Here is a 26,070-nt window from a genome sequence, read left to right on the forward strand (position 1 = left end):
TGGATGGATGGATGATGGACACGTGGATGGATGGATGATGGACACGTGGATGGTTGATGGACACGTGGATGGATGATGGACACGTGGATGGATGGATGATGGACACGTGGATGGATGGATGATGGACACGTGGATGGTTGATGGACACGTGGATGGATGATGGACACGTGGATGGTTGATGGACACGTGGATGGATGGATGATGGACACGTGGATGGTTGATGGACACATGGATGGATGGATGATGGACACGTGGATGGTTGATGGACACGTGGATGGATGGATGATGGACACGTGGATGGATGGATGATGGACACGTGGATGGATGGACACGTGGATGGATGGACACGTGGATGGTGATGGACACGTGGATGGATGATGGACACGTGGATGGTTGATGGACACGTGGATGGATGGATGATGGACACGTGGATGGTTGATGGACACATGGATGGATGGATGATGGACACGTGGATGGTTGATGGACACGTGGATGGATGATGGACACGTGGATGGTTGATGGACACGTGGATGGTTGATGGACACGTGGATGGATGATGGATACGTGGATGGATGATGGACACGTGGATGGATGATGGACACGTGGATGGATGATGGACACGTGGATGGATGGATGATGGACATGTGGATGGTTGATGGACACATGGATGGATGATGGACACGTGGATGGATGATGGACACGTGGATGGATAGATGATGGACACGTGGATGGATGGATGATGGACACGTGGATGGATGGATGATGGACACGTGGATGGATGGACACGTGGATGGATGGACACGTGGATGGATGGACATGTGGATAGATGATGGACACGTGGATGAATGATGGATATGTGGATGGATGATGGACACGTGGATGGATGATGGACACGTGGATGGATGGATGATGGACACGTGGATGGATGGATGATGGACACGTGGATGGATGATGGACACGTGGATGGATGATGGACACGTGGATGGATGATGGACACGTGGATGGATGGATGATGGACACGTGGATGGATGGATGATGGACACGTGGATGGATGGATGATGGACACGTGGATGGTTGATGGACACGTGGATGGATGATGGACACATGGATGGTTGATGGACACGTGGATGAATGATGGACACGTGGATGGATGATGGACACGTGGATGGATGGATGATGGACACGTGGATGGATGATGATGGACACGTGGATGGATGGACACGTGGATGGATGATGGACACGTGGATGGATAGATGATGGACACGTGGATGGATGGATGATGGACACGTGGATGGATGATGGACACGTGGATGGATGGACACGTGGATGGATGATGGACACGTGGATGGATGGATGATGGACACGTGGATGGATGGACACGTGGATGGATGATGGACATGTGGATGGATGATGGACATGTGGGTGGATGACAGATATGTGGATGGATGCATGGACAGGTGCATGGATAAATGGACAGATCCTGGCTTTGCACACAGTCCTTCAGAAAGATATATACGATATATTTCCAGGAAAAAATGGTTCTGTAGAAACGATATAAATTTAAATGCCAGTACTAAAAAAACTTTGCGACTCCCAGGCTCTGGCCCCAGAAACACACCCATCCCACGTGCTTCAGTCCCCTCCCTTGGTAAATCCCAAGGAATTCTCGGGAGGCATCTGCCCTCATGCTCCCCACGTATATGGGGCTGAAGAGCACGCTCATCGGAAGAACAGCTCACTTGGAAACCACTCACTCAGACGCACGCTGGGCGTGGTTCAGAGGCCACCTGCCACCTGCTTCACTCTTTTCAGAAACTGAGGCGCACAACCACTAAGGAAAACGCGCCCTGTGCAGGAAGAGCATCCCGGGAACACGGTTTCCCGGGCTGGCCCCCCACCACACGGGCCCTGCAGACGTGATGCGGAGTGTAGGCAGGGCTCTCGCGTGCACGCGCCACCCACACACGCAGCACCCGGGCCCCCCCCCCCACTGGCGGCGCCACACTACCTTTGGCATGTTCATGTCGTCCATGAACACCAGGAGGCGCTTCCCCATGGGGGGGCCGTACGTGTCTTTGGTCCGCTTTTCCACATTTGTCTCTAGATTTCTCTGGATGTCCAGGGACGTGGTACGGGAGGAGAAACTGACCATTAACACGATCTGAAACAGAGAGACAGCTCCCAAGGTCGGTCTCTGCCCCCTGCCGTCGGCAGTGGAAGTCCGACTGCAAGCCACCATCTCTTCTGCAAACGCGCCGGTGCCTGAGCTGACTCGTTAGGAAACCAATGTGTCCGCACACCATCTTTTTTAAGCGCTAGAGCAGGGATTCCTCTTTCCTTCCGGTGGCTTGGGAGGTGAGAACGAGCTGCCACGGGCGAGCCCTGGGGACAAGGCGGACTGGGGGGTCTTGGCTCCACGAAAGCCTAGCCAGGTGACCTCCAAAACGTCATTTAGCCTTCCTGAGCCTCGTCCTTCCCACCTGCAGGATCGTTTTAACAAGACTGCTCGGGCCTCCTCACAGGCGATCACATGACGCGGTGAAGAGCACAGAGGCATTTGCAACACGACGAAGCAACAACGCCCTATCATGCCCTCCGTGTCTTGCAAATGGGTCATGGGAGCAAGACCACCCTTGGCTCCATCTCTGAACCGACTGCCAAGAGGAAGGGGAGGGAGCCCCGGGCCCCTGTGTGGGGAGCATGTCCTCTCGCACAGAGGCTCCAGGCCTCTCCCTGTGCTTCTCGGAGCCAACTGTGGCCCTCACACCTCAGGCGTCAGAGTTGCCTGGTGGGCTCGTGCCACTCAGCCCCATGGGCCCTGGTCTCAGAGTGCCCCGTTCAGCAGATTTGGAGTGGATTAAGCAAGTGTTCAGGGGATGCTGCTGGTCCGGAGAACCGACGCCTTAGACAGCACCCTCCAGCTAAGGGCCCCAAGTGCACGTCCACAGGAGCTGCACACGTGGGAGCCGAATGGGATCTCCAGGCAGTGACCACGCACAGGTGTGCCTCGCTGGGCCCGTGAGCGCCAGCACTGCGTCCGGGCCGAGGGGCCCTGCGGAGGGCACTCCTGAGCGCTGCCTCCCTCTCCTGGGCCCACGAGCCCATAGCTCCCCTGGCTGCGCACACCCCTCCCGTGCCCCCCACAACGACACCCTGCAAGCTCAGCAGCCACGTCTGCACGTGCCGGGGTGTGGGTGAGCGTGACCCCCACGGGCAGCCGGCTTACCCCCGGCCCCGCCGTCTCCAGCCCGGTCAGCACAACACAGACTCACATTAGTTTCTTCGCTGAGGTTTTTTAGGAAGTTCTGGGTGGTGGCCGTCTTCGAGGTGCCAGACTCACCGACCAACAGCACGGGCTGCTTCGTCTTCACCATCTGCTGCAGCACCCAGGTGAGGCGGGTGGTGTCCACCGTGTGAACTGCGGAACACGCCACAGACGGGGTGTCACGGAGATGCGGGGCTGGACAGAGACGCCAGCACCTGAGCATTGGTGACACGGAGCTTTGCAAAGACTCACAGATCCCATAAAAGGTGTCGGCAAAAACCTGCCATGTGACCCAGGTAAAATCTCAGGAGCTCACTTCCCCGACCGTGACCTTTCAGAGCTCTGCGGAGGTATAGCGTGAGTCCGATAAATGCCCCACTTCCAGGGGAGACTTCACAAGGCTGGCCGTCCCTTTGGCTATGGGGCCAGCCTGACAGTCCAGGCACAGAGCCCATCCCTGCCTCCCACACCCAGCCCCGACATGCACTCGGGGCACTAACAACAGGGCGGCCCCGCTGCTGCCACCACCAGCGAATCTAAAGGCTCTGCTCCCCGGCCCAACACTTTCTCTGAAGAGAAAAAAAACCCTCGAATTTGGGCCTGGCTCGCTGCCACACTGGCAGTCTTTCATCTGATCGCTTCCTGAGAACCTCACTCTCCGTGGGCCAGCGCTGGACCCCGGCTGTGGGAAACCGTCGGCCCCTCTGACCTGAGCAGCAGGGGAGTGCACCTGGCCGCAGCTCCCAGGGAAGCACACGGCTGCGGGGCACCGCTGTGGGGCAGCGGCCGTCAGAGCACCGCCGCGCCTGCCTCATCCTCTCCGTGTTCCTCCCTCCCACGCCCAGACAGCAACGGGGAGCGGGAACGGAATAGAGCAGCACCCAGCCCGCCCTCCCACCCCACCCACCTGTCAGGCCCTGGGGAAGAGTGAGAGTCACAGGCTCGTGAAGAAGCTCGGAGCCAGCGGCCCTAAAAACAGTCCAAAGCGCCACCCTCTTGGCAAGGCCCATGTCCCCCTCTCCTGCTTCTCCCAACCGCCGTTGGGGTGGGACCACCGGTCTCCGTCTCCTCCCCACAGAATGAGAGCCGCACGCTCTCAAACCAAGGGGCAGGGGCTCGGCCCCCACTCACCCAGGATGTCCACAAACTTCTTCTCTCGGGAGTGAACATACTGGGGCACCAAAGCGTTCCACGGGACCCACTTCTTCTGGCCGGGATCAAAATGGAAGTCGTACAAGGTCGGGAGCTGACCTGCAGGAAAACAACGGTCCACCCCCCCTGGATCGCAGGTGGAAACACACCGCCAGCCCCGTCCACGTCTGAAGCGACCCCACGCTCCTCGTGCCCAGGATGGCAGCCGCGCCGGGGGCCTCAAACTCCCTCCCTCCCCAGACAGAGGTGCCCTGTGCGCTCCGACACCACCCCCTCCCTGGCAGAGCCACACTGATCAGTGTGAACTGCCGCCGCCCGCCCTCTGGAGAAAGGCTGGGCGAGCCCCTCCTGGGCACAGGGCAGCGGGCAGGCAGCTCTGGCCCTACTCTCAGCAGCTGCTGTGCTGGGCGGTGGGAGACGGAGACAAGCAGACAGTCAGTTTCGACACCAAGTGCCGAGCTCTGAGACAGGCAGCAGACGCCCTGCAAAGGCGTCTCACCAGGTGGGCCAGGGAAGGGACTGGGAAGCACCAGGTGCGACAGGGAGCGTGGGCAGCCTCAGCCCACCCCCGCACCCACGGGCTCTGCACCATCCTGCTGATGGACGACGGGGTGCCATGCAAACGCAGCTTTAAGAGAAGTTCCTCATGCACCTCTCCCCCACGTGGGCTGCCGCACCACACGTGCCGAAGCTGGTGGGGGACGTCAGGCTCCTCGGGAGAGGCCACCCAGAGGGGCTGGGCTTCTGCTGTAGCAGGTCACGATAGGAACTTCTCCCGAGGGTACCGCCAGGTGCTCTGACCACAGGAGCAAACACGCCGGAAAGCCCACACACTCACACATGGAAAAGCAAGGTCAAGGTCGCTTCCTCTAAAAACCAAACCTGAAGTATTCTGAGCAGGAGAACAGGTAACACTTGGTTCCCACCTGGCAGTTCCCCGGGTTTGGCCCAAACCCCATCCGCCTCAGCAGACGGCAGAGAGGCGAGGCGTTTGACACACTCGTCAAATTTGGCCCTGCCGTCGTCCAGCAGGGAGGCGCCCAGAGAGCAGCACAGGGCCTCCAGGAAGTAGCACTCGAGGAGGTCCGGGTCCTCTATCTCTCCTTCCAGGAGGGAGTCCAGCACCCTGGTTAGCTGGGTTACCTGGTTCACAGGGAAACGCCCGGGTCAGCCCCTGTAGTCCCCCACACTCCCCGCACACACCCAGGGTCAGCTCTGGTTCGAAGTCCTGGGATCCCGATCCCAGAGTGATGGGCACCCACGGCCCACCCTACTGGTTCACACAGACAGAGCGTGTCTGGCACAGGGTCACGCAAGGAAGCAGTGTCTTCCCCATCACAGCCTGAGACGCTACGCTCACCCACCAGGCATCTTTGTTCCCCCCGCCCCCACCGAGGGAGGAAATTCTCTTGGCTAACAGGGCCTGTTTCTTACCATATTCAGGTCTGTCTGAGGAACTATCGTCTTCAGCTTCTCTCCCTGCCTTCCGTCCACCAGGCCCTCCACGATCATGTCAATGAGAATGGGCACATACTTCTCAAAGAGATTCTGCAAGTCACTCTGGTCCGCCTACAGAAGGCCAAATTCCAAGGTGTTTTCAGGGCCCTTTATCTGAGCTGAAGCCAGTGTGGGGTCCCTCTCCCAGCCGAGGCACTGATGGCCACGGGGCAGCGGGGTCCCCTCACGGCTCTTTCCCATGTGACTGCTTCCAGTGGTCCCATCAGGTTTCCCGGCCTTGTGGTCCTTCTACAGACACACCTGTGTCCCTCTGACATGTAGTCATGGTGTCCTGGGCATGGTCAAGACACAACCTTCCCATAACTGTCCCATCTACCTCTGTCCCTTTCAGTGAAGCCTACGGCTGAGACAAGGCACATTTCGGAGCAGCCACGTGACACGTCACATGGTTTGAAGTGAATGAAATCATCGGACTTCCATGCTTAATAAGCTAGGTCCTTCACACGCTGATGTCACCCAAGTGAGCAAAAGAGGAGGGGCCAGGCGTCCCCTAGAGACAAGTCTCTGCACAGCCTGGCTGGCTGGACCGGGGCCACCCCCAGAGACAATGAGGCAAGTCGGGCCCACCACCGGTTTTTGCGCATGAAGTTTCACTGGTGCGCGGCTGCGCCCATCACGTGCCTGGCTGCGTTCGCACCCTAGTGGCAGAGCTGAGCAGTTACAAAAGAAACCACAGGACCCACCGAGTCTAGAATCTTTTCTCTGCACCCCGTACAGAGAAGACGTTGTCAGTCCCTGGTCTAGACCACCAAAATCCGTAGCTCTCTCAGTGGCTGCAGGTCATCTAGAAACCCAGTAAACCTGTCTTCCAAGTTTCTGTCCAGTTGACTAATGACATTAGGTGCTCAAGATTATGACTGGTCAAGGTCAAGGTCATGGCCTTCAACTATAAACTTCCATCTGGGTTATGTTTACCCAACTGCCCACGAATGCTACTAACTGTAAATTCATTTTAGAAATAAGTTCACCTTGTTTTGTATTTGATTCACCCACTTTTTCCAGTATGGCTGATATCTCAAGTTTTTAGGATCCACGTAAACCATCCCGCATCGAGACACAGTTGCGGGGGAGGCATACTGTAAATCTCCAACCTAGAGAAAAAAGAAAACCATTCCTGTCTGCAGCTGTAAACAACCAGACTACATATGCAAAAGTCTTCCCTTGTGTGAGTTTTCACAATTGCACAGAACCCAAGTCACACTCAGATTAGCACAGCTCTCGTGAGGCTTCCAACTGAAGGCTTGGGCTTATCAGGGGAGGCTATGCATCTCGGATGTAGCACCTTGTGAAGTTCTCTATTACTATAAAACTCATGTGAAAATTAATAGGCTGTAGAGTATCTGACAGAAACTGAAAAGTACAAAGAGGAAAATAAGCTGTCCCAACCCCACCACCAAGAAACAAACACTGTCACGGAGTGTTTATCTTTTAATCTCCTTCCTATCGAGGTTTTGTGACACAGCCGGGAGTGAGTCGTGTAAAACTCAGTAGGTGTGCGCCCGAAGCAGCGACACGAACACACACCCCTCCCTTTCCCTGAGGAAAAGACGCTGTCCGTCAGCTAACGGGACGGCCACAGGCACGGCTGCACCTGCACAGACACGCCTTGTGACCGGTGAGAACAGCGCCCACGCCGAGCTGGCGTGACAGTGAGTCTCAGGCCCACAGCTCTAGGGCAGGTGCAGAGGGTACGGCAGAAAGTTCGAAGAAGCGAAGAGAAGATGGAAGCAAGTGGCGTGAGAGAAAAAGCAAGGCGATTACAAAGCCGAAGTGAAAGGCTCTGGAAGGAGGCAAACGGAATCCCGGTGCACCAGCCGGCTCCACGGCCCAGATGCCCGCGTTCGTGACAGGGTGAGCACCGGGCCCAGGTTTACCAGATGTGGCCACATCGTACCTTGAGGAGGCGAGGCAGGCCCATGGCATCGGTTGACAGATGGCACCCAGACGGGACGAAGGAAGGGGCGCTCGCTGAGTGTGTCACGCACAGAGGCCGGGGCGGCAGAGTGAAGGGCAGCGAGCTCTGGGGCCCAGCAAGGAGGGGTGAGGGGAAGCGGGAGTGGAGGGTCGGACTCACGTGAACTTTCCTCCACCGTTCGGGTTTTCCGTGATCACCTATACTCACTCCTACTTTAATGTACATTTAAAGTTTTCACTGAAAGAAAGACGTGTGTCCAGAACTCCTTTTCTATGACTTGCCTCAAAGAGCAGAGCACAGTGCGCTTGCAGCCGAATGCGCTCGCCATTGGCCAGGGTCAACAGCTTGTTGTCGTCCATCACGGAGTTCATGTTCTCCACCCACAGAGCGTCCACGTCACCGTCGAACAAAATGTACCTGCAGCGACCGGGGAAAGAGCCACGGCTGCAGGCCCAGCTTCCAGCTGGGGAGTCGGAGTGGCGCCCCGTCCCTGTTACGGGACGCCAGTCCCTGTCACACGGCGTCCCCGGGGCTGCCCAGCCAGGCCCCGAGACTCAGCACTCTACTCGGTCCCAAGGCTTGACCCAGAAGACAAAAAGGGAAAAAATACATAAAAACGTTTGCGTTCATCACCAACTTTTCAGAATCAGCCAACTGGAAGGTCTGACAACTCGGACCTGCATTCCTGCCGGGGGACAATATGCCGGCGCCCCTTGGGGACAGAAAGTGTCACAGTCAACCTCATTCTTTCCTCTCTTTCCATTACAGTTGAAGTTGATCATTACTCGTGTTAGTTTCCAGTGACAGCACAGCAGTCACACATTTATGTAACTCACAGAGTGGCCCCCATGGTAAGTCCAGCACCCACCTCGCCAGACACAGTTATCACACATTATGGACTATGTTCCCTGGGCTGTGTTTTAATCCCCATGACTATTCTGTAACCCCTCATTCTTTTAAGTCCGACACTGTTCAATTGTTCTGTCACTGACTCTGATACCTAGTTTTCTTATGGTAAAATGAAGAAAAAAGGGAAGTATTTAATATACCCACATGTACCGGGTTCAACAGTGGATATACCTCAAAAGGTATATCCATCCAGAACCTGTGAATGTGACCTTGTTGGAAAAAGGTCTTCGCAGGCGTAACTAAATAGAGGATCTTAAGATGAGACTGTCTAGAGGGTGCCTAATCCGGGGACGAGTGTCCTTACAAAGGGGACGACTGTGTGAAGATAAAGGCGGAGACTGGAGTGATGTGGCCACAAGCCCAGGAGTGCCGGCAGCCACAGGCTGCCGGACAAGGCAGGCCGGGCTTCCCCTAAAACCTTCAGAGAGAGTTCAGCCCCATCTTCAGACCCTGGTCTCTCCAACCGGGAAGAGCCCCCTTCCGTGGTGGGAGCCCTGCCGGTCTGTCGTCACTCAACCACAGTCTCGAGGAAGCTACCACACCCTGCACCTCAGCCGTTTGCCTCACTGGAGCCACCGGCCATGCACCCAGGGGCCCCAGTGTCTACACGCACCACTGTGCACGGCGCCTGTCCCCGCAGCAGGTCTGCTCTGGCTCCTCAGCTGTCTGAGCTACAGGACACCTCCATTCCCGGGCCATGATGGGCAGGGTCACCGCAGCAAAGCCCACCCCCAAAGGACAGGCTCTGTCCTTCTGTTGTGTGGAACAGTGATCGGATCCTGCTTCCATTTCATTCAATGGATGACTTGCTGGATCATTTTTTTGCAGCATTAATCTTTTGGTTCATTTTCTTCCAGTACTCTTTAAGCTTTTTTATTTCAAACAATTTCAAACTTCGAGTTACGAGAATAGAATGGTTCTCTCTCTCTGTGTCTCCATGAATCACCTGAGAGCATTTACTAAGGACAGGCACCTTCTCTCACACAACCACGGTGCAATGATCAAACCAGGAAACTCAGCAACAGTAGCACACTATTACACTATCATCTAACGCCCAGGCCATGTCTGAATTTCACCAACTGTCCCAACAGAAAGCCTCCGTTTTACCGTCCTCGTGGGGAGGCCAGACCCAGGCTACCACTGACAAAGGTCAAAGCCACCAAGGGACAGTGTGAGCAGGAAGGAGCTCCTTCCACAGCCTTAGGTGACCTCCTCCCAGGCTGCTTATCCACCGCAGGAAGAAACTGACAGCACCTTGACCTACGTCCAAATGAAAACCACCAGTAACGGTGGTTCTGATGAGACACGAGAACAGCACGCCAGTGCCGTGACAAGTCCCGCACAGATGCGTGGTCTGATCCGACAATGAGGGTGCACCCCACAAGCCCCAACCCAGAGCTTTCTGTACAGCAGCTGGCACAGAATCTTCCAGAACATCAAGGCCATGAAAGAAGTCAAAGGCAACCTGAAGAACTTCTGGAAATTAGAGGACACCAAAGAGATAGGACGCCGAGTCCACTGTCAGATCCTGGGCTGATCCAGAACTGGGGGAGAATCACTAAAAAGAGGTTGTACAAAAAGAGGCTTGAGCCGAGAGTTAGGCTTTTATTCCAGGTTGTTCTCATTAACGGGATTGGACATAAAATCAGGGTTGTCCCTGAGCTGACCTGAGACGTGTCACAGGAACAACTAACACCCGGGAAAGGTCTCACCTGCCGTCCCGACAAAGCATTCCTGCTCTCGGCCTCGGGTCACTCTGGCACAGCGTGCAGTGACGTGAGCAGGGCGGTCGTCACCAACCGCCTCTACTGGTGAGAAAGTGCAGCGGGAGGGGCGATCCAGCTCTTTCCATGACACTCAACCGCCTTCCCTTGACTCCGTGCCACCCAGGCAGCCCGGCCTGGGGACTGTGTTTAAGGGCCGAGGCTCAGACAGCCCAAGTTCTGACCCCTGCCCTTGGGGCAGGTCCCTCTCCTCCCCGAGGTCTCGGTGCCCCCTGTGGTGCGCTGGGCACACTTGCAGTTGAGGAGACTGACTGCGTCACCACGTGAAGGCCGGAGACGGCACCGGGTGCGTCTCGAGCAGAGCGCCAGGTCCCACCGCCTGCTCACCCAGAGTGCTGAGCTGGCTGACCCGCCACAACGCAGGCCCTCCTCCCAGTCACGCGGACACTCACTTCCGCTCCTTCTTATCCGTGGGCTTGTTGATCTCCCTGAAGATGTTGGACAGCACCCCATCCGTCCAGTCTCGCGTGGTGGGGTCCAGGATGCCATACAGCTCGATGACGCTCACCGCTTTGGGGTTCAGGACGTACAGCTTTGTCGTCAGCCCGAGCCTAAGTCAAAGGAGAGGCTTCAGGGGGGCCAAATGTGCCAGGAGAACTACCCAGGCCACCATGCGAGGGATCAGATGTTCTGGATCTAATGCGACATTCAGGGCGCGCCTTCCACACAGACTGTCCCCTGGGCCTCCCACTCGCTGCAGGGGACCACCCTCCCCCGAAACCATGGCCCTGCACACGTGAGGTCTGAACAGGAGCTCAGCTTTGCCTCTGGAGGACAAGGAGAAGCTATGGCTTTCCTGCTTGTTTCAATTCACATCCACTCCACATTCACACACACGACCAGCTGTATAAATGTCTCGTAACTGGGGGACGGGAGAGAAGTCGGCCATCAGGACAGCATCCTAACATTTAGTCCTGCGTGTTTAGGGGATGGCAGCTGCTCCACACCGACTTCATAAATCACGGGGTCAGGGTGCTCCCCACAAAAACACCTGTGAATTCCCACAATGCTCCGGGATGAGCCCATCTGCAGAAAACGGAAGTTCCTGACAACCACAGTCTGCAACTACTGAAACACAATAAAAATAAGACTGGCACACACACACACACACACACACACACACACACAAACCCGTGATAGCCCTGTAAATCAACTAACAAGAAACTAAAGAACAGAGCACATGACAGCTACAGCATAACCTGCTTTAAATCCGGAGGCAGCCGCCCACTGGCTCTCTCACGAGAAACACAAGCAGTAACAAGTGACCGTCGCTCACCAGGTCTCACAGACAACCTGGAAATGGTCAAGTCCCAACGCTCACAAGGCTGGACCTGAGTCTTGCTGAGACGTCAGCATGCAGTGCAGACTTTCTAGAATCTTGTTATCGCTCAGGAGAACCGCGAGGGGCCAGAAAGCCCGTGTTCCCCAGAAGGGCATGGTCACTCTGGGTCTCTGTGACTCAGCGCGCCAGGTCCCCCACGTGGAGCAGCGCGGCTCCGGCAGGGCTGGCAGGGGCGAGGCATCGGGGGAGGGGACCCTGCCTCTGGTCACGCTGCTGTGGGCAGTGCAGCGTGAGGATGGAAGTCTGACTTTCTCTAAGAGAGCAATCTGAACACCGAGAAAGCAGGGCTGAGGTTAACTTCAAACACCCTCACGAGACAGTCTGGGAGGTCCTCACTCCGTTCAGGCCGATACACAAGTCACCGTGCGGCTTTAAAACGTGGGCACCACACCAGCCGTGAAATAAGTGACGATGCGACGAGTGTGAAGGGGTGTTCGGGACAAAGGGCCTCCCAGGCAGGCAGAGAGCAACGAGGGACAGGGGATGCTGCCACCAACCACACCGCAGGCCACCCAGCAACCACCCCCGGGGCTCACACTCACTTGGTCTGGGCCTGGCACAGAGTGTTGATGACCACGGACTTGCCCCCGCCCGTGGGCCCCACCACCATGGTCGTGTGGCGGGTCAGCATGGTCTCGTACATCTGAACAACTTTATCCACCTGTGGGGCGGACACACAGCTGCGTTCAAAATGCTTTCTTTAAACAGCTCCACTGAGCTGTAATTCACCTCCTATACGATCCATCCTTTAAAAGTGGACAGATCGGTGGTTTTTCGTGTGCCGAAGGCTGTGCTCAATTTTGCTGCATGCTCATCACCCCTCTCCGCACAAACAGCCCTGAACTCATTCCTCCTCTCTCCCCAGCCCACCTCCTCTGGCCCGGGCACCGGCTCACCCACTTCTACCCTGCACGGAACGACACTGCTGGACTCCTACGAGAGACCCGTGGCCCTTCCTCCGCGCTGCAGAAGGTGTCGGTGCTCTGCGCCTTTTCAGGGCCGGGTCAGAGTCCACCGGGCGACAGCCGAGTTTTGTCCGCCCTGCTCACCCTCCGTGGACGTCTGCACTGTTTCCACTTTCTGACTCTCGTAACCGATGCTGCCGTCCACGCCCACGCACACGCTCTTGTGTGGACATAACTTCTCATTTCCCTTGGGGAGATCCCCGCGAGTGGGACCGCTGGGGCACATGGTAGCCCCAGGGTGAACTTTGTGAGAAGCCACTATTTCCCACACGGGCCGCACCACTGTACATTCTCATCAGAAAACGTGTCTTTTTAAGCAACCGCCTCCAGAGGAAAACGTCAAGGCAGGAGCAGTGCAGAGAGCTCCCCCACCCGCGTCCAGGGCCACTCACTGCCCAGGCCTGAGGCCTCCGAGCAGCCCGGTGCCCCGAGGCACCCGACCAGAGGCAGCCGCCCTGGGCCTGCCGCTCGGGGCATCTGTGCTCTCGGCGGAACCCTCTGGCTATCACGCTTGGCTTCATGACAACACAGACAACTTTCCAGGCTTCAGGTGATCAGAACCCTACCAGCCATGTGTAAGTTAGTTTTCCAGTAAGTGTGACTCTGGGGGAGGGGAAACAGTGGGCTGGGGCGAGAACATTAGATGGCCGGGCCCCAAAACACAATGCTTGTGTTATCTGACCACGTTATGCAGACCCAGGAAACCGAAGCTGGAAGGCGGGCCCACCGCTCCCTGGAGGGCTGCGGGGCCGCGGGAGGGGAGGGAACGCGCACCCTGCGGTGGCACAGGTGCTGCCTTGCAGACACGCTGAGCGAGACCTGCCAGACGCAGAGGGATGCACTGCGAGGAGTCAGACACAGAGAGAGAAAGCAGACGGGGGTCCCCTGAGCTGGTGAAGGACGCGTGGGGAGCCAGTGTTTAATGGGACGGAGCCTCGGTTCGGGAAGGTGAAACAGGTCTGGGGACGGGGTGGTGGTGGGAGTCGCACGGCAGTGTGAGTGTGCTTAATGCTACCGAACTGCACACCGGAAAATGGCTGAGAGGGTAAATTTGATGTCACCTGTACTCTGTCACAATGTTTCTACAAGTAAGTGGCAAAGACGGGAAGGACACAGAAGTCAGTGAGCCCTCGGTCTCGGCACTTTTACCTGGACAGGTAGGATGATGAAGCCGTTCTCCTCGAGCACTTGCTCGACGGCGTCGTTGAAATTGGGGTAGCGGACGCGAGGGCAGTCTAGCCCGGGAAACAGATCGGAGATCAAACCCAGGAAAAGAGGCACGTCTTCGAAGACGAACTTGGGCAGGTTCATGTCTCGAAGTGCCCTCATCAGCACCACATCCTGGGCGGAACGAAACACAGGCTGGGGGCCGGCCCAGAAATCCTCTCGCAAAACAGAGCGGAACGTTAAATAAGACACAGAACGTGAAACACCCATGTCCAGCCTCTAGAGAAACGCAGGCGCAGCCCGACCGCCTGTGCTTCCATGTCACTCGAGTGCGGAAGCGGCACGATCGCGCCTGTCGCTTTCTCACAGAGGGGAGAAGAGTCAAGTTCATGCGTCTGCCAGACCGTGGTTAGCGCAGCCCTGCACCCCCACCCTGCAACGATGGACTGACTGCTACCCCTGAAGCATCGCCAGCCGGTTCCACAAGGACCCTGAACTTGACTTGCAGCAGAAAGTCAAATCAGAAGGACACAAATCAAATTAAGGCCACAGAAGTGAATGAAATGGCAGCTGAGACCAAAACGCTCCACCAAGTGCCGCGCCCCGTCACCTCCGTGCAGTACCGAGGACACGTGTGTGGCCCCCACCTCTTTCAGTTCCGAAGAGCCCCTCTTCAGCTCCCCGGCCATGACCAGCACCGACTTCAGGGCTCGGAGCCCGAAGTCGTAGTGGTACTGCTTGGAGAGCTGCTCCCGCGCCAGCTTGTACAGGACGGTCATCTTTTTGGCCAGCGTCTTCAGGTACCAGGTAGTGAAAAACAAAGAAAGAACATGACCAGAGGTGCTCAGAGGAAGCCGCTCCACAAACACGCAGATGCTGCCCTAACGGCAACTCTAGGACGGGCCCTTGGCTTTTCTGCCTGTGACAAGTGGGGAGTGAGTTTGAAAGAGCACAGCCCCGCCAGAGTCTGACGGCCGTCCCTGCGAGTACAGGACGGCCTTTGCTGCCTTACTTTCACGGCTGGACCCAGCTGGAGTTTTCAACAAGGGCCGTCACACTCCAAAAACATGTGTGCTGTTTATTTCCACCCGAACGTGTTACAAAGCTCCTCCTGCACCCACTTCTGAGGACAGCTCAGCCAACTCGTCTCACCAAGGACAAGAAGCTGCCGGTCCCGCAGGGTGCACGGGGACCTGGCTCACGGGAAACAAGACCCACAGATGTCACCACTGTGCTCAGAACCTGCGCAGTGTAACAGGCGGAGGGAGCCTTCAAAGAATGCGGGAAAGCAGCCTAGCAACCCTTTGTGTTAAAGGTACCTGCTATTTTGTGCCTTGACCAGAACCTCCTGCGAAAAAAGTCTGCGCATATTTTATGCATATTTTAAATGATGACGACACACACACGCTTAAAGCCACATATCCTCCAGGGCATGAGGCTGAGGGAAAGAAGCCCACCTCCGAGTTACACACAATGATATTTGTGCACAGACGACCTTCAAGTGACAACCACAGTGACACAGAATGACAGTCACTGCCAGGAGTTAGGGCTGGGGCAGGTGTGACTGCTAATATGGAGAGTAACACGGGGACAGTCCCACAGCCTGACTGTGACTCTGGTCACTCCACATGTGATAAAATGGCACGAACTACAAGCCCCCCAAGACAAGGTAAGCCCTGGGGGTGTCCCAGCCAAGTCCGTGCCGAGGGGAAAGCGTGTGCCCACTGCAGCCCCCGATTTTGATGGCGTGTTCAGCATGTGAGACGTGAGGCATCGTCTCTGGGGAAGGCTGGGGGAGGGGTGCGGGGGACTCTGTTCAGTTGTCGCCACTTCTTATGAGTCAGATTACCACAGAATAAAAGTTATAATTTTAGAGAGGGAGAAAGGGAGGAGAGCCCCCCAGAGTGAGATGCCCGGAGCCCAGTGTGAGGGCAGGGGGGAGGGGGAGGGGGCGGGGCGCGCTGACCTTGGCCTGGAGGAAGCCCTCGGAGAAGAGCATGATCTCGCAGATCTGCCCCAGGTCCGGCACGATCACCACCACCGGCCGGAAGAGCGCCTTCACCGACTCGGGCAGCTCCGTGCGGCCCGCATAGCCGGGGTTCATGGTGATGAAGATGCCCATGCGTGAGTCCAGCGAGATCTCCTGCCCTTCAAACTGGAGGGCGACAGGAAGGGGGTCAGGCCACCAGCCCTGGTGCTGACGGCCTGGGTGTCCGGGGAACAAGCCTCGCCGACCCCAACCTGACCTGCCCTCACGGGTCACGCCGCTGGAAAAACTGCTGACAGTGGGGCAGATTCGGGGAGCCGTGTGACACCTGGCAGGTCACTGAACCTCCCTGAGGGCCTCTTCACCTTGATAACCTTAAACACTGGGCTCCTTGTCAGGCCCTAAGTGTACCAGGTATGAAAGCAAAATCTCTCATTCACTGTTACACATTTACTGTTGAAGACATTTTGATTGACTGGAACGTTAATCTTCCGTGTCATTTTTCTCAAACGTGGGAAGTCACTGAGAACATTTTTTCCTTAAAGAGCATCACTTCTGTGGAGACACTGCTCTCGTCTGTAACTACCAGTTACACGTCTGGAGTTAGTCTGAAGTTCTTGGAACACTAAAACCCGCAGTCATCGAGGCTGCTGACAACTTGGGGAAACCCAGCCACTTCAACTTGAAAACAAAATCCGTCAAACCTCCATCGACGGGAAACGCAGCCTGGACAGAGCCCCCTCAGAGGCTTCAGAGGCAGTCTGGCGAGTGTCCCTGCTGGGAGGATGACCGGGCAGGACGTCGCAAGAGCCCCACCTGGAAGGTGGCCAGCTGATGGATCAGGGCGCTGCGGATGGTCTGGATCTGGGACGAGATGACCGAGAGCACGGAGGCGTCGATCCTGTTGAACTCGTCGAAGCAGCCCCAGGCCCCGCACTGCGAGAGGCCAGAGAAAATCTTCCCGACGGCCTAGAAGGAAGGGGCGTCCGGTCGAGGGCCAGCGTCACCATGATGCTACACAAGGCACCCAACCGAGATGCTTCCTCAGTGACAGCGGACAGCCCTCAGCCTGCCGGGGGTCAGCCCGCCTGCCACCGCCCACAGAACCGTTTCTAGAGTTCTTGAAATACAGGAAAATCTAGCAACTCTGGGCCCACTTTTCCAAGTAGCGACAAGTAACTGAAGCAGAACAGGGGCTCCCTGGAGACCGAGCACGGCTCTGTCACCTGTCAGCTGCTTCCCTCACCACCCGCCTGGCTCTGGCAGCTAAGTTCAGGACCCCTGCTCCACCTGCTCCCACAAAGCAGACACACACGAACCCCAAGACTGGGATGGTGAGAGGGTTTCTCCACACTCCTGCGGCTGTCCCACGGTCCCGCCCAGGGGCAGGCTGTCCCACGGTGCCCCACTTTCGCTCTCCACCCACCGAGACGGTGCCGGGAGTGACGCCAAGGCCTTACTTTGTAATCCATGCCTTCACCGCAGTTGGTTACAACACAGAGCAAGCCTAAGGCTTTGGCCAGGTCCTTGGTGGTCTCGGTCTTGCCGGTGCCTGCTGGGCCCGCAGGGGCCCCACCCAGGTACATGGACAGTGCCTGTCAGAAGCCAAGCGCAAAATAAGACTGTCTGATTCACAGCAGGGCACAGATGTCACATGCCAGTCTCACACTGGGTCAACAGATGTGAGGCACGTGTGCGTGACAGCCGACAAGGTCACTCGCCTTCCCGACATTCACCACTTGTAATGTTCCCGTCTCTCCTTGAACCTAGACTGACCCCTCTGCCCATCGCACAGGGCCACGCTGCCCAGGGCTGGGCGCTGTGCTATGGGTGGCACCTGGGCTGGGAACAGCGCCCAGCAGCTCCGGAGCCGAGGCTCACGGGCACGTGCACCCCTGAGCAAGACACAGTCGTCTCTGCCAAGGAGAGGTCCAACCCTTTCTCTCCAGACCCCAGCACTGGCACCAAGCCCTTGGGACATCCTGCACAAGAAGCATGTCCTTGTTTATCTGGGGACCATGGTCTCTGGGTCTCATGGCATCGGCCTGACTTCTGGGGATGCTGGAGACTACGGTCAGCCTTCGGGCGGTCAGTGCGTCTGCACGAGCAGGCCCAGCTACAGCCCTGGCCCCCAGGCTCCGGTGAGCCTCCCCGGTGGCAGCCGCCACTGCCGCCACTGCCACTCTGGGCCCTGCCCCATGCCCCAGACACTGCACCTCCTGATGTACATTTTGATCCGTGTTCTCTTGCTCCAATGAACTCTGACCTGACCACAGGGGCTTCGTGGAGAGCTGTGAGCCCTTGGAGCAAATGCCTGACCCTGTGGGTGGTTTCAGGGGCCGCCTCACCTTCAGCAGCCCAGTCTCAAATGGTGACAGTTAGGTGATGCCCCAAGCTGAAACCCCTTGGGAAGGCTTTAAGCAGTGACACAGCCTCCCCCCCCCCCCTTGGCACTGGTTTCCTGGGCTGCCATACCAGCCACCACCACTGGGTGGGTGGAGGCCAGAGGTCTGAAGCCAAGCTGTTGGCGGGGCCACACTCCTTCCAAAGACTCCAGGGAGAGTCCTTCTCTGCTTCTCGTGGCTCTGCCGCTCCGATCCCTGCCCCCGCCTTCACACCACCTTCCTGCAGGTCTGTGTCCTCCCCTCTCCTTACAAGGACACCAGTCACTGGTTTTAGGGCCCTAACTCAGGATGTTCTCATCCTAATCCTTAAATCTGCAAAGACCCAGTTTCTCAGTGAGGCCATGTTCTGCGGTTTCTCGAGGACACGGTTTTGGGGAAGACCCTGCTCAGCCCAGGCACTGTCACTATCTTCACAGTCACGCCTGGGAAACGCACACGGCCATAGCCGGACGATGCCCACAGGAGCCTGACCGCCAATCACCTGCGTCAGAGTCAGGTAGATCCGGTCAGTGAGGGGCGTGATGACCAGCCGCCCATTGAGCCCCATGTACTCGTAGCCGTAGCTGAAGGTCCCGGTGCACTGGCGGACGTTCAGTTCATCGGGTTCCCGGTCCCAGTAAAAGCGCAGCTGGCTCTCCCACTCGAACTCCCGGGCCTCGAGGATGCTGGGGGTGAGACGTGAGAGGCGGAGGTGAGTGAGGAAGGAGACAGGTGTGGCGGAAGAAAAGGCAGACGAGGAGGAAACGGGAGAGGCGGCAAGAGAGGCCAAGGACGATGGAGGAAGCCCCGGGAAGGCCCCACCTGCCCCGGATGAACGAGTCCACGATGTCCCTGGCGTGCACATCGATGATGAGCACGGTGTTGTACTTCTTCCGGTCATTTCGGCTCAAGGGCCTGGTGATCCGCGAGACCAGCTCGTCGATCTGCCGGTGCATCTTCCTGCCGTAGCTCTTCATGGCCTGCTTTTCCCCCTCGCGCACTTTGCAGAAGACATCTTCCACCTCCCAGGTCCACCACACCTGGCTGGCGGCCAGCACCACCATGCCCTGGTACAGGAGCATCCAGTCGACTCTGAAGGAGAAGCACACCTTCACGAGTCTTCTGCTGGGCACCGCAAACAGCCCCGAGAAGACGGCATTTCTTTGGTCCAGAAGAGGGCAGCGGAGTGAAAGCTCCAGGAGGCCTGCGGCAGTCCAGGTCCTCCGGCAGGACCGTAAGACGCAGACCACCACACACGCACACGAGGGGCCCGGGCACGTGCAGAACGATGCCGGGGCGCCTCAGAAATGCCTCCCACGGTTTGAGTCCCACAAAGTTTCTAATTGTTTTAAATCACAACCACAAATTCAATAACCTCTGACCACACCACGCAGGTTTCCTGGTTAAAGCCTCCTGAATGCCACTCCCACTCTTCCCCACTCTCATTCAGCCTGCGTGGAGTGACACGCCCATGGGGGGTGGGCGCTGGTGGATGTCGCTCCACCAGCAGCACCTCACTTCTCCTGTTCGGCATTCGGGTGGGCTGCCTCGGGTCGGTGGGTGCCGGTCCAGCCCTGCCTTTGAAAGCACTGCAGGGTCTTCCAGGGCATGGCAGGCCCACAGCGTCCTCGGACGCTACCTCACTGGGGTCTATTCAGGTTGCTTCCGGTCCTCTCGCCAACACAAACACTGCATGAAACATCCCTCTACGGCACTTGGCAATGTCTGCAGTCATTCTGGGCTGTCACGCCGGGGAGGGTGCTACAGGCCAGCGGTGCTGCCGAACATCCCGAGGCACACAGGACAGTCTCCCACGGTGAGGAGCCATCTGCCCCCCTACCCCCGGAACAGTGATGAAGCTGAGAGCCCTGCCCCGTCCCCATGATGGTGAGTCAGAGCTGCCTCCAGTGCTCCCGAGTGGAGTCCCGAGACAGGGCAACAGGGCCACGCACAGCGCACCCTTTCCCTGTTTCCTTTAGCAACGACAGCCACGGGGCTTTAAAAGGTCACAGAAACCCACGCGCCCCTGCCTAGCGCTGCGCAGGGGCGCCCTTCTCCGCACGCCTCCTCCAGTGCCAGGTAGTATCATGCTCTACTCATTTTCTATTTTTTATTGTACATGCTGGGTTTTCTTTCAACCTATCTGAAAGGTAAAAAACTGTATCTCATTCCGCCCTCACCTGCAGACCCCTGAGGACTAGTGAAGCCTCCCCTCTCTTCGCATGCTTACCAGCCACCTGGATGTCTCTACAGGGACTCTGCTCTCCCAACCTGTAAGTGCCTTGAAGTACATTCTGGGAAAAATGTTTTTTCTAAACCGCACTTAAAAAATGTGGACCCAGAGCTCTAGGTTCCAATCCGGGAAGAGTGTCTACGAATCACTGGTCCTTATCTCAATGCCGAACTGTTAACAGTGAAATAAACTTAAACAAAGATTTCAAACAATAAAAAGTATTAGGCTTCGGCGTCTTGCTTTAAAATTGCATGGTGCGTCTAAAACCTAACTGGCGTGTTCAGTTACAAGCCCTGCACACACACACCGGAGCATCAGACCAGTCTGCATCAAACTTCACATCAAACGTAACCGCTCCTCTGGGGAAACTACTCAGAGGATGCAGAGGCTGCAGCCATGGGCAACGGTGACTGGCAGCTTCGTCACGACAACGTGCCTGCTCATGTTATCACGGCTCGTGCAGAGTGTTTTGAGGAAACATCAAATCATCCAGGCGACTCACTCAGCCTCCTACAGCTGAGATTTGGTGCCCTGCGACTTCTGGCTTTTCCCAAAACTAAAACCACCTTTGAAAGAAAAGAGATTTCAGACCATCAACAAGATTGAGGAAAATACAACAGAGCAGCTGACGGCAACTGGGAGAACTGTGTGAGGTCCCCAGGTGCCTGCCTGGAAGTGGACTGAGGTGTCATTGTCCTGTGTACAATGTTTCTTGTGTCTTCTTCAGTAAACATCTCTATTTTTCATATCACATGGCTGGATGCCTTCTGGACAGACCTCATACACTACAGCTTTCTTGTAAATCTGTCCACCTAAGTCTAATCGAGTTATCCGATAGTTCTTTCTGTACTGGAGTTCAAATCCACATTGAAGGCAGCCCACTTAGCAACTGGTATCAGGCACAACTCAGTGCCCACAAACTCCTCGGGGCACAGAAATCAAGGGGTGGTTGAAATGCATCAAATACTCGGAAACGACTTTACTAACTTACACAGAACCAACCATGCTAACACCAGGTTTCTGGTGAAACACCCAGTTAGCTGTTCTCACATCTGCCTGTGCTCAGTCTTCCTTGTTTAAAAACTGCACATCCCTGCCCCCCCCCACCGTGCCCAGTTTCTGATGGGGCAGGTGTGGAATCTGCATCTCCAACAAGCACCCCGCCGCCCCGAGGCTGCCAGTCCAGGGGCCACACTGTGGGAAGCACTGTGCCAGGTGACCCTCTAACGACAGACACTGTAAGAAAAGGAACCCCACTCGGAAGACCAGTCAATGCACCCACATCCTGGGAAGTGACCCATCGTGACTGCTGCTGTGACAAAGGAACACATCCACAGTGACGAGCTCACCTGCTTCTGTCTTCACAGTATCTAAAAATAGCCTCCTTGGTAATGAGCCGGTTGGACCTCCGCATCTCTCTCAGAACCGCCGTCATCCAGTCCTCCACGCGCCCCTCAGCCCGCACGATCTTCCGGAACTCCATGACCTCCCCTTCAGCCGAGACCATGGCGGACACCAGTTTCTCTCCACCTTCCCCATCACTGAACCTCAGCGATGCTATGTTGTCATACATCTGCAACACAGCGGGAGGAGCCGCCCTGTGACACGGCCTCGGCGTCCTGGGACCCCAAAGTGGCCCTCGTCACACGTGGGAACCGCCGGGAGGCGCCCTGAAGGGCTGCCCATTCGCCCGTGTGCGTCTTCATGAGCTTCCACTGGCCCTGCGCGGCACAGAGGCCTGTGCTGGACTGCAAAGAAAGAAGGAAAAAGAAGACAGACGCCCTCCCCACCCTTGAGATTCTGGAGTGTGTGCTGGAGTGGAAAGGCACCAGACACACGGACCAGCAGGGCACAGGAGAGGGGACAGCCTCTCTCCTCTGAGGGGAGGCGACTCGGTGCCCTGGGGATGAAGAGTCAGAGACCCCAGGTGGGATGCCAGCTTCCCCACAGTCCGCTGGGTAACTTGGGCAAGTTGCTTCCTCTCGCTCAGCCTGGGTAGAGGCCAGGTAGGCAGAGGCCAGGGACGCGGCAAAACATCCTCCTGTGCACGGCCCAGCCCCGACCCCTGCCCCATCCTCCATGCTTGTGCGCACGCACACACACACACACACACACGCACACACAGGGCAAAGGATCACCCGGCCCAAAGCATGGACGGGCCAAGGCTGAGGAACCCCGCCCTAGGCTGGCCTTGAACACAGAGCTTCGACTCCCTGACGGGAGACCGCTCCGGCCGTGCCCCGGCCCCTGTCATGGGAGCCACCTTCTCTGGTGTGCTTCCTGCCACGCAGCACTGCTCACAACGCACGCGTGTGTGACAGCGTGAACAGGCGGCCGGGGGGCACAGCAAGCCGACGAGAGTGGCTGTGCCTGGAGGGGGGAAGCACTGTGAGTGGGGGAGGACAAAGAGCGTGCGACTCTACCTGTCCCGCCTTAGTTTCAAAAGAAGACACGCAGTGACCACAACCGCATGGAAACGGTGTGCATTCCGGGGGGGGTCACTCAGCCAGCACCGTAAGGCAGGCCCGGGTCCGGGTTCTTAACTCCCTCAGTCTCTGTGACAGCCCCACTGCAGAGGGTGACTGCCGGGTCACCCCCGCCGACAGACGAAAAACTAGCGCCCAGAGAGGCTGAGTAACTTGCCAGAGCCACACAGCGGGCCCCAGGCCGTGGGGTGGCAGGGCCCTGCGCTACAGCACCGCCCTGCGCTGCCGCCCCGCTCGCTTCCTTCATCTTTGCACTTCGTATTCTCCGCGTTTCTCAAACAGGGTGGTTTGGGACTGTGCAAAAAGGCCACATGTAGCAGCTAAGTCCCAGTGTCATTTCAGACAACATGGGATTCCTCAGATTTATGCTTTCGATTCCAACAGCTTTTCTGCCCTGACTGGTGTGGCTCAGTGGATTGAGTGCCGGCATGGTTGGCTCACTGGTTCGATTCCCAGTCAGGGCACAGCTGGGGCTGTGGGGCCAGGTCAGGCCCCCAGGAGGGGGCAAGGGAGAGGCAGCCACACGTGATGTTTCTCTCCCTCTCTTTCTCCCTCCCTTCCTCTCTAAAACAAATAATTAGTTTTAAAAACTCCAGCAGCTTTTCAGTCTATAACAGCTGAGCCAAACCAAAGGGAAGAGAACTCAGGGAAAACAAACCACAGGTACAGGCCCTCCACGCGCACGCCCCTGCCCTGCCGGGAGGCCCGGGCCGACCTTGATCATGTGCTCCTGGACGCAGAGCGGGTCGCTGCTCCCCAGGATGCTGAGCAGCTCGTCGTCGGAGATGAAGAAGAACCTGGGGAAGGCGTTCCTCTTGGAGTCCAAGTAGTCGTTTAAGCTCTTCTGGCACTTCTCCAGGCCATCGCTGATGAGGTGCAAATCGTTCAGGCGGTTCGGGGCCTCGCAGCATCTCTTGATCACAGGGTCTTTCAAGGTTTCTCCCATGATCTGGACAAGGTCAAGAGGACAGGGGTCAGGACAGGGCAACAGGGGCTCTGCACTTGTCCCCACAGGCACTTGCTGAGGCCAGCTGGGCAGACAGAGAAAACCCGACACACCTCCAGAAACAGTCTTTGGAAAGGCCAGTTTGGCAAAAGCTGTTAAGTGTGTGAATGAGCACACCCTTAGCACCTCCTGACCCCTCTACATAACTCACTTACTTCCAGTGTCAGCTGCTCGGGACACAGATTTCTCTCTCTTACTCCCTGACGTACCCCTCACACCTACAGTAGGGCCTGCCTGCATACAGCAGGCCCTCAGCCACCATTTGCCGAATGAATAGAGCCACCAACTCCACTTTGAGCAATCTATATGGACCAGAATATTGAGCACGGCGCCCTTGATAATGGCAAAAAGTGGGGGGTGGGGGAAAGGAGACAGCCTAATCGTTTGACAACAGGGGATTAAGTCAGTGACTTTCTATGATAATGATTTTAACACATGAGTAAATGTTTGTTTATTGGAATGCACATTGAAGATATTGAACTATAAATAACAATCACTGGTGTTTTAGTGGCTATTTTGTAGAAAACTTATTCATCTATTTATTTGTATGTTTACACAGGAATAAGCAAATTCTGGAACAATATATGCTGAACGGTTCAAATGGTTATTTTGGGCATGGGACTGCCGGCATTTTCCCTTCTTGCAATTTTGCTTTTGGTGGCTTTTAATTCCTTCTTTAATGGATATTTATGATATAATGTTTTTAAAGGTTTTTTTTAAGAGCTTACACAAATGGAGAAGGACAATCACCACCTCTCGTGGACAAAGGAAGCCTGTGGTGGACTGACCACTGTGGCAGAAGACATGGTGGTGTCACTGAGCAGCAAAGCTCCAGGCTTTGGAGGCCGGTGGGCTGGGTTCGACCCCTCACCCCACAAGCCGCCGGCAACGGCAGAGATGGGCACACCCTGTCTGGGGAGGACTTCAAAGCGGGCACACGCTTCCGCAGCAATTTACCCTCTGACAATCTACTGACCGATGCTCATCCTGAACGTGGGGGCAGCGTCAGGCACAGACCTGTAAATCAGTTATGAGAGCAAAGAATTCTGGCTCAAACAGGATGTCCAGATACCAAATGGTAATCAACTAAACTCATGTCAAACCACTCATATACATAAAGGCATTAAAAGACTTTCTCGGACAGTTTAATAATATGAGATACATTTCTCCTAATGCTAAAAAAAAAATCGTAAGATGTAAAATTATACAGAATATCACTTATTATTTTCTAAACCTATAGACACAGGAAAACATTTTTAACAAAAGGGATTAAAATGGCCACATGCAGGTGACAGAACAATGAAAAATATACCTTTTCTATTTTTCTAAATTTTCCGAATTTTTCTTGTAAAGCAAGTACTGCTACCGCCCTGACTGGTGGCGCAGTTGTTTGGAGCATCGCCCCGAACACCAAGGTCACGGTTTGATCCCTGGTTAGGGTGCGTGCAAGAGGCAACCAACTGATGTTCTCTCTCGTATCGCTCGCTCTCTCCCCCCGACCCCCACGCTCTCTCTAAAATCAATAAAAACATATTCTCAGGTGAGGATTAAGAAAAAAGCAACCATAACTCTTATAATGAACATAAATAAATACAAGAAAGTGCCACATGCCAACAGCTACAGATCGAACAAACTGTCCCTGGACAGATTCAGGTCGCATATGAAGACAGAAAAACCACAGAAGCTGCAAACAGACAGAAAACCACATGGAAATAGGTGAGCACCTCATTCCACTCCTTGCAGGACTAAAAGAGAAGCCAGTCACTTGCCCTTTTGAAAATCCGGTCGATGTTGTCGAACTTCTTTGCCTCCTCTGGAAGCTGCGACCTGATGTCCCCGCCAATGAAAATGCTCTCCAGGTACATCCACTTTCTCTGCACCAGCATCCAAATCTGTGGATGCACAACGCTACGGTCAGCACCGGTGCCTCCGGCTATGTGGCCGAACTCCTCCCCAG

General features: G+C 56.2%; 1 protein-coding gene across 1 annotated transcript in view; it reads right to left on the reverse strand.

Moving 5' to 3' along the window:
• The window catches only part of DNAH10 (dynein axonemal heavy chain 10), a 94,411-nt gene that overhangs the window by 37,682 nt on the left and 30,659 nt on the right, over positions 1-26,070 (reverse strand). The window contains exons 28-46 of the mRNA XM_053669841.1: positions 25,883-26,005; positions 23,823-24,056; positions 21,971-22,194; positions 19,211-19,480; positions 18,891-19,074; positions 17,465-17,599; positions 16,821-16,973; positions 15,984-16,172; positions 14,665-14,811; positions 14,000-14,191; positions 12,428-12,546; positions 10,936-11,094; positions 8,132-8,267; positions 6,904-7,026; positions 5,852-5,986; positions 5,344-5,560; positions 4,397-4,516; positions 3,273-3,418; positions 2,009-2,161 (exon numbers count right to left, since the gene is read on the reverse strand). Of these exons, the coding sequence (XP_053525816.1) occupies positions 2,009-2,161; positions 3,273-3,418; positions 4,397-4,516; positions 5,344-5,560; positions 5,852-5,986; positions 6,904-7,026; positions 8,132-8,267; positions 10,936-11,094; positions 12,428-12,546; positions 14,000-14,191; positions 14,665-14,811; positions 15,984-16,172; positions 16,821-16,973; positions 17,465-17,599; positions 18,891-19,074; positions 19,211-19,480; positions 21,971-22,194; positions 23,823-24,056; positions 25,883-26,005 (3,159 nt within the window). The remainder of the gene's footprint in view (positions 1-2,008; positions 2,162-3,272; positions 3,419-4,396; positions 4,517-5,343; positions 5,561-5,851; positions 5,987-6,903; positions 7,027-8,131; positions 8,268-10,935; positions 11,095-12,427; positions 12,547-13,999; positions 14,192-14,664; positions 14,812-15,983; positions 16,173-16,820; positions 16,974-17,464; positions 17,600-18,890; positions 19,075-19,210; positions 19,481-21,970; positions 22,195-23,822; positions 24,057-25,882; positions 26,006-26,070) is intronic.

The sequence above is a fragment of the Artibeus jamaicensis genome, unplaced genomic scaffold (assembly GCF_021234435.1).
Source record: "Artibeus jamaicensis isolate MK-2021 breed Jamaican fruit bat unplaced genomic scaffold, CSHL_Jam_final contig_525, whole genome shotgun sequence".
NCBI lineage: Eukaryota > Metazoa > Chordata > Mammalia > Chiroptera > Phyllostomidae > Artibeus > Artibeus jamaicensis.